Source organism: Nerophis lumbriciformis, linkage group LG08, assembly GCF_033978685.3.
Source record: "Nerophis lumbriciformis linkage group LG08, RoL_Nlum_v2.1, whole genome shotgun sequence".
Lineage (NCBI taxonomy): Eukaryota > Metazoa > Chordata > Actinopteri > Syngnathiformes > Syngnathidae > Nerophis > Nerophis lumbriciformis.
In genome coordinates, this window is record NC_084555.2 from 32,983,908 (window position 1) to 32,992,962 (window position 9,055).

Sequence of the window (9,055 nt, forward strand, 5' to 3'; positions counted from 1 at the left end):
TGGGATACCATGAACATTACAGGACAAGTACTAGATTTTCTGGGGTTGGACGCATCAGATTTAATTATTTTGGACATAATTTGTGTTCCTATTCCAGCATGACTGTGCCCCTGCTGCACAAAGCATGGTTCACTGGTTCAAATATCTTGTACAAATTACTACCGGTATATTAAGCACACTATTAGTTTACATGTATACATACATACACCTCCCGCCACCTGAACAGTTTTTTCCCCTCGGCCCTCAGGCACATGAACAATAACAAGATCTGATAGCTCAGTTACAGCTCTTTTTATTACCAAATCTGTGTTATATGTGTTTTATGTTGCACGATTGCACCACGAAAAAATTCCTAGTTTGTGAACCCGTTCTCAAACAATGGCAACAAAAACTATTCTGATTCTGATTCTGATTAATATAATTAGCAAAAAATCATTTGTAAACATTGTTGCAGACACAAACTTATCAACACACCTGTTTGTAGCATTTTTGTATTCAATTACACATGGACAGGAAAGCACATCATATCTCCTTGTGAAGACACCACACTAGCGTCTGCCCCACCCCCGTCATTGTCCGCACACGGTAGCCAATTTTCTCCAGCTTGTCCAACACCAGGCGAGGAGGCTCGTCCACATGGTACTCTGAACTAAATGAGATAAACACAAGAGTTACTATCTACTGTCCACAGATGTGTCTTTCAGGTTCTGACTGACTGGTGTTAACTGTTCTGCTGTTTGTTCACATCCCTCCACACCTTCATGCAGTTCCCGGCAGCGTTTGAATCTTGTTGCCAATGACAACACCTCCCTGGTCTGTTTACCATCACCACGCCGACCGGCTTATTCAAAACGTGCAAAGCAGCCCCTCTATCCGCACAGGAGGTCTTATGCTTCCATGTGTTTTTTCTCTAATGACAGTATGGACATGTTTATTTCCAAAATGAAGGCAACACTATTTTGCACATATGGAAATGAGGCATTGTGTGAGCACATTTACAGAACCCCTGGGAGCAAAGAAGATTGCAGCTTCGGATATAAGCTATTACAATTTATTGTCCCTGAGTTGGATGATGCATCCTCCAAATATAATTACATCAGGATGTATACGTGTCATCTTGTGCAGTGAAGGTTACAGTGCCCAGACGATTAGCTGCTGCAGGTGCTTTTTAATGTCTATCTGCGACCATGGCAAAGCACTAAAAAGTACTCACAAGTTGTTTCCCAGCATGGTTGTTTTTCGTGCTCCCAAGTAATTCATGACAGCTGGATCTGAATGCTCATCTCCTACATTGGTTGGCCCGTTCTCCTGAAAGACAACACATGCTTATTTAATTCATGTTTGTTAACAGTGGTCATCTGGCGCGGTCAGTCTACCGCTCTAGCCAGCAGATAAAAGCCCAGGCTTCCTCTAAACCTCATACTTATCTGGGTCATGGCATCAATGGATAGTGGTCATCCCATGCGTTCCAGCCCTGCACATGCCCAAGCCCCAACTTGTGTTCCCCCTACCCTACCAACTGAGCATATCGTAGCTAAAAGCTACCATGCAGCCTACAGACCAGCACAGCTTGTCTGTAGGCTGCAGTCATTGGGAAAGGAGGGTTACCTAAAAGAACCCATAGGGTCCAGATTACTCAAATTGAACAAACACGTTTTCTTTGGGTAATTTTTTACTTTTGAAAATTAATCTGGCAGTCATTTCCCATTATATATTTTAGTTTTTGAGTAATCAGTAGATACAGTAACTAACTAACTGTATTTGTAACTTGGTGTGACGTCATCCACAGAAGTGGATGTCTCCAGGAGCCCACTTCCCAGCATAGACATTGTGGTTAAAGGCATATACAACTATTATTTTCCATCCATCCATCCATTTTCTACCGCTTGTCCCTTTTTGGGGTCGCGGGGGGTGCTGGAGCCTATCTCAGCTGCATTCGGGCGGATTATTTTGATCATTTAATTGCAAATTTTTTGACACCATGGTACATGATTACTTTTAAACTGATATGGTTGAAGGCCTACTGAAATGCGATTTTCTTATTTAAACGGGGATAGCAGGTCCATTCTATGTGTCATACTTGATCATTTCGCGATATAGCCATATTTTTGCTGAAAGGATTTAGTAGAGAACATCGACGATAAAGTTCGCAACTTTTGGTCGCTGATAAAAAAGCCTTGCCTGTACCGGAAGTAGCAGACGAGTAGTGTGACGTCACAGGTTGTGGAGCTCCTCACATCTGCACATTGTTTACAATCATGGCCACCAGCAGCGAGAGCGATTCGGACCGAGAAAGCGACGATTTCCCCATTAATTTGAGCGAGGATGAAAGATTTGTGGATGAGGAAAGTGAGAGTGAAGGACTAGAGGGCAGTGGGAGCGATTCAGATAGGGAAGATGCTGTGAGAGGCGGGTGAGACCTGATATTCAGCTGGGAATGACTAAAACAGTAAATAAACACAAGACATATATATACTCTATTAGCCACAACACAACCAGGCTTATATTTAATATGCCACAAATTAATCCCGCATAACAAACACCTCCCCCCTCCCGTCCATATAACCCGCCAATACAACTCAAACACCTGCACAACACACTCAATCCCACAGCCCAAAGTACCGTTCACCTCCCCAAAGTTCATATAGCACATATATTTCCCCAAAGTTACGTACGTGACATGCACATAGCGGCACGCACGTACGGGCAAGCGATCAAATGTTTGGAAGCCGCAGCTGAATGCGTACTCACGGTACCGTGTCTGCGTATCCAACTCAAAGTCCTCCCGGTAAAAGTCTCTGTTGTCCCAGTTCTCCACAGGCCAATGATAAAGCTTGACTGTGATCTTTCGGGAATGTAAACAATGAAACACCGGCTGTGTTTGTGTTGCTGCAGCCGCCCGCAATACACCGCTTCCCACCTACAGCTTTCTTCTTTGCTGTCTCCATTGTTCATTGAACAAATTGCAAATGATTCACCAACACAGATATCCAGAATACTGTGGAATTTTGCGATGAAAACAGACGACTTAATAGCTGGCCACCATGCTGTCCCAAAATGTCCTCTACAATCCGTGACGTCACGCGCAGGCGTCATATACCGAGACGTTTTCAGCAGGATATTTCGCGCAAAATTTAAAATTGCACTTTAGTAAGCTAACCCGCCCGTATTGGCATGTGTTGCAATGTTAAGATTTCATCATTGATATATAAACTATCAGACTGCGTGGTCGGTAGTAGTGGGTTTCAGTAGGCCTTTAACATTATGAACAAAAAATAAATATAAGTAGACCAGTGTTCTCAAACTCTTTTCAACAAGAACCACCTTAGATAAAACTTGGCCCTCCAAGTACCATCATAATGAACCTACAGTATTCATTAAAAACAAGGCAGCGGTTTTTTTGAACAAGTATATTTAATATTTTTGGACACTGTAACATTACACACTGTTTGAACAGTTACACTGTTTGAATATAAAAAAATAAAACATTGTACTTTAATCAAGTGATTCTTTGGTATACAACTAGACCGAGCCCGATTACAAAGGTTTGAGAATCACTGATATAGACACAATATCCTGTTTCCTTATCTCCAGTTTGTTAAGCTTATGACATTTTTAAATATGTTTGATTCTTTTTCAAACTTTCCATGCCCCTGTGTGTTCCAACCCTTGTAAATCTGAGAAAATGTGACTTTCTCTTGAAGACAAATAAAGTATCTATCTATGTTCTTTTGGCATATTGTGGGATCTGAGCCGAGGATGTCGTTGTGGCTTGTGCAGCCCTTTGAGACACGTGTGATTAAGGACTATATAAATAAACTTTGATTGATTGATAGATATTCTGAAGCGCAATTCAGCTTAACTCAAGGTACGATTCCAGCAATAAAACATCAGTAGAAGAGGACGTGAAATAGCATTAAGCTTCATAATGCAGCCACTGGTGTGTATGCTCCAAGCCAAAGAGGAACCGCAAAATATTGGTTAAACCACCGCATCCACAGAGACGATAAAGCTTCATTACTCATGCCAATGCTATGTCTGTCCAACTGTGGAACCACAAAGTCCCGGTGACACCCAGTTAAAAAGTGGCGAAAACTTGTACAACACAATGTAGAGAATATGTTTTTGCAAATTCTGACTTAAATCATTCTTCCCTCAAGGGTATTTTGCTAATTTCTTCAAAGTCTGCACAAAAATAACACGATTTCAGGATTAGGATGCTAACGAAACACACACTACGCAGTATAAATTCAGTCCAGTCTTTTGTAGGTGACGTCAGCAGGCTGATGATGCAGGCCCACCCACATTTTTGAGCTGAAAGTGAGCGTTCCAAAATGTGATGAAACTCACCAGAAGACATGCCTAAAATCACTGTGTCAATTTTGGGGGACATTTCACCTGTAGACATCACTTTTCGGTCCTGAACTATGAAGTGAGTACCAATGTTGTCAGCATTAGCGGGGTCCTTTAATGTTGTAGCGCACAACAAAGCTACATTGCATCTGTTGCATTTTCTGTTTTGCATGTTAGGTGGCGACTTGTCCAGGGTGTACCCCGCCTTCCGCCCGAATGCAGCTGAGATAGGCTCCAGCGACCACCCCGCGACCCCGAGAGGGACAAACGGTAGAAAATGGATGGATGGATGGATGTTAGTTACTCATAAAGCTTCCACAACTCTGTTTGAAAGTTAAGTTAAGCAGTGCTAGCCACTGAGCTAAAAACCACGGGCTGTCCAGCACAGATCTTAACGCGTTAGGAAGTGAGGTTGGCACAAAGTGTCAGGGGCGGTATGGCATAGTGCAGGGGTGTCAAACTCAAATACAGAGTGGGCCAAAATTTAAAACTGAACAAAGCCGCGGGCCAAGGTTGAACAAATGAACCCTTTAATAGGGACCCAAACAAGTTTTGCATTGAATATTGGACAAGCAAGGCTTATATAACTTTATAGTGCCATGCAAAACCGGGTTTCAAATAATAATAATAATAATTAAAAAATATCAATGACATATCAAATAAAATTTAAATAAAAATGTAATGCCTCTTTTCTATTTGCAGCCTTCTGAGGTAAATATCAACATTAACTTTTTCCACAGGCTAATAAATTTGAAAATCAAATAACAATGAATAAACCAACCATTCAGGACTTTAAACTGCTCAGTTTGCAAAACACTGATCTAATCTGATGTGCCCAAGACAGATACCTGGCATCTTTTCTTGGATGCTAGTTCATTAATGTCGGGGCTCAGGCTTTGAGCTGAGGCATCTTTCATTATCGACGAAGTTGTTCATCAGTCATTATATCTCGTGGTCCACCCGGACCACAGTCTTGAGGGCGTGTTTTAAAGGCACTGCGTTTATCGTCCTTCACGAGCTGTCGTCACGTCTGCTTTTCATCCATTCCAACAACGTGCCGGCACGATCACAAAACATGTGCAACTTCAGCACGCACACACACGTAAATACAAGGCATACTTGGCCAACAGCGATACAGGTTACACTGACGGCGCCCGTACAAATAACTTTAACATTGTTAGAAATATGCGCCACACTGTGAATCCACACCAAACAAGAATGACAAACACATTTCGGGAGAACATCCGCACCGTAACACAACATAAACACAACAAAACAAATACCCAGAATCCCATGCAGCCCTAACTCTTCCGGACTGCAATATACACCCCCCCCCCCCCCCCCCAGTTAGGACTGCATGGGATTCTGGGTATTTGTTCTGTTGTGTTTATGTTGTGTTGGGGTGCGGATGTTCTCCCGAAATGTGTTTGTCATTCTTGTTTGGTGTGGATTCACAGTGTGGCGCATATTTCTAACAGTGTTAAAGTTATTTATACGGGCACTGTCAGTGTAACCTGTATCGCTGTTGGCCAAGTATGCATTGCATTCACGTGTGTGTGCTGAAGCCGCACATATTATGTGACTGGGCCAGCATTCGCTGGACTGGGTGAAAAGAGTGACGATTTTTGGGAGGGGCACTGAAAATTGAGAGTCTCCCAGGAGGGTTGGCAAGTATGAGAATTAGCGGTGAATGAGGTGTTACCGCGGCACCGCCGCTGAATATAATCGGCGGGCCAGCTCTAGTGTTGATTTGATATCGCCTCAAGGGCCAAGTGAAATTACACGGCGGGCCAAATTTGGCCTGAGGGCCAGAGTTTGACACCCATGGCGTAGTGGGTATAGCGGCTGTGCCAGAAACCTGAGGGTTGCAGGTCCGCTCACACTGGTGAATGAATGATGAATGAATGATAGGTGGTGGTCGGAGAGGCCGTAGGCGCAAACTGGCAGCCTCGCTTCCGTCAGTCTACCCCAGGGCTACGAATGTAGCTTACCGCCTTCCGGTTGTGAATGAATGATGGGTTCCCACTTCTCTGTGAGCGCTTTGAGTATCTAATAATAGAAAAGTGCGATACAAAATCTAATCCATTATTATTATTACTAAAGTACCGTCCCACAGCCACACTAACTGCCATATGTTACACTACTCAAATTTGGTTTCACCTGCAGGCATCTGGCAGGTGCATATCCTAATCCTCAAATAAGTAGACTGCCTATAAATAGATGATCCAAGTATTAGAGGCAATTATGTCGATTGAATTGCATTGCGTTAACAAAAGAAACACGGGATAATACAATTTATTTACTGTATTAGCTTTTAATTCCAATGACTTATGATAGTGTGCTTATAACTCTGCAGTATTGTTCAAGTATACACTGATAAATAATCAATGTTGCACAATCCATCCAAGAGAAAGTGCAACTTTTGTTTATCAATAGCCCAGTGGATAATCTTGTTTTTTTTTTTTGCACATTTTCACTCGTTTTTGATTTTCTACATGCAAATTGCAAGCCCTTGCATTGATAAAACATAGTGAATAGCACTGTTGCAATGCCACACAATGAAGTGGACCTGCAGCTCCACCCTCCCTGACAAAGCACAACACCAGACATAAGCAGCCATATTTACGCACCAGTCTGATCTGCGTGCTGACGAGCATGTAAGGCATGTCTTCTTCCTGTGTGGAGTCACCGCTATTCCCCAGAGGAACGTTCCTTCTCCGACGCGACAGTCCTTTTGCACGTTGCGCTTTTGCTGACAGCTCTTTGTAGAATGCGGAAACACCCACCGCAGTGGACCAATCACAGCGCGCCTCTCATCCACCATACTGTCATCCAAAAGAGAAATGATGGCTATTTGTTTTTTTTTCAAAACAACACAAATTTAAAACAAGTTTCTCTTGTCATTATTATTCTTGTTTTAGCGCTATTTACATTTCACATTTTAAGATGTAGTATTGAAAAAAATAAAAAAATAAAATCAATGTTTTGATTGACATTAGATTTGTCATTCTACTCTGTTGTGGTTTGCAGTGGTGAGCAAACATGCATTATGAGAGCTCTTTCTAATATTTAAATTTTGAATATCAAAACCTCGTGTGGTTTCATGCATTTCACTGCTGCAAGTGCAAACTAATAAACACAGTCATAAGAATACTGTGAAGTATTTTTTGAATTATTAAAATCTCATCAGATAGTGCAGGTGCACCTACGGTTTCTGATACTGAAGTACTATTTGTACTTGGAGTGATAAAACTGCAGAGGGAGAAAAACAATTGAACAGGAAACGGGGTTAGGTCATAAAATTAAGACTTCCTCATGTGAGTAATTTGAGTGGATAAACCCTGCTAATTAGTCTCCTTTTCTAATCACTTTAATGTGAATACATTTTGCCTACGTTATTGCCCATGTTGCAGTGACGTGGAGTCAGGGGAGGCAGGTGAGGCGGGGCCTCACGTGCCATCATGGAAAGAAAAAAAATGTAAAAAGAAAAAATAAGAATTAAATTGTTATATGTATCCAGTGATTATACTATAAAGTTATTTTCCATTTAACTTCACCAGTTTTAGATTATTTTTTATTCAAAATCGCAGAATTTTCACATTTGCAGTTCAAATACTGAGAAGAGACTTGCGTGAGTCAGCAGCCAGTTGAGGCACGTCACTGAGTTGAGCCTCACCATGGATTGCGCAATGACTCGGCTAACTGCTGGCCTGCTGTGCAGTGAGACCGTATTGCTATATGAATTATATTATACATTTAGTTTAGTTAGCTGAGGTATATAATGTACAGTGTATTTTGTCAACAACTGTATGTGTGTAACGTATTTCTTGTGCTGAGCAATCATAAAACTGCTGCGAAGACACACTGTGTGAGGCTCGCAGTAATCCCGCCTCCTGGTGGTAGAGGGCGGTAGTGATCCCAGGGAGCATTTTTGCGACTACTCGGCTGCAGAAAAAGTGACAACAAGCAGCAACAGTTAGCAGCGATCTTTTATTTTTTCCTCTCGCCTGGACTATTAACATGGAGGATTACATATATAAAATAAAAAAGTTTTCTAAACTGGACTTTCAATCGAAGCAGGAGGTAATACTTAAAGGAAGATCTCCATCAAGACAGAGAGACTTTTAAAACTGAAGAAAGATAAGGAAGATTTCTATAAACAAGTTATTGATGCTTTTGCGCATGGACTTCATTTATAAGTAAATGTAAGACCATAATAACGTTTTTTTTTTATTAAATGTGATTTTTTGTGTGCTACAGTTTGTATGTGTAAAGTTAAAGTTAAGTTAAAGTACCAATGATTGTCACACACACTAGGTGTGGTGAAATTTGTCCTCTGCATTTGACCCATCCCCTTGATCACCCCCTGGGAGGTGAGGGGAGCAGTGGGCAGCAGCGGCGCTGCGCCCGGAAATCATTTTTGGTGATTTAACCCCCAATTCCAACCCTTCATGCTGAGTGCCAAGTAGGGAAGAATGCTGGTATGAGCTTTTAAACATAACCCGTTAACTGCTGCCAATCAAATGGTGAATAGGATACTCTTTAGGGTTCATATGTTTATAAATCTGACTGTGATGGCCTCACCAGCCATGAACCTCACCGCACGTCACTGCCATGTTGTATGTTTGCATCTTTGTTATCTTACACTGAGCTGTAATATCCTCCTCAGAGTTGGATTAATTTCCTCCATGGAGCTGGATCT

General features: G+C 41.9%; 1 protein-coding gene across 1 annotated transcript; it reads right to left on the reverse strand.

Annotated features, from left to right (window-relative positions):
• Positions 1-276: 276 nt before the first annotated feature.
• gchfr (GTP cyclohydrolase I feedback regulator) lies at positions 277-7,130 on the reverse strand. Its single transcript, XM_061967993.1, has 3 exons — positions 6,984-7,130; positions 1,214-1,308; positions 277-649 (listed from the first exon to the last, which is right to left on the reverse strand). The coding sequence occupies exons 1-3, from the start codon at positions 7,017-7,019 to the stop codon at positions 523-525; spliced, it is 258 nt and encodes an 85-aa protein (XP_061823977.1). The 5' UTR covers positions 7,020-7,130; the 3' UTR covers positions 277-522.
• Between the last annotated feature and the right edge of the window lie 1,925 nt (positions 7,131-9,055).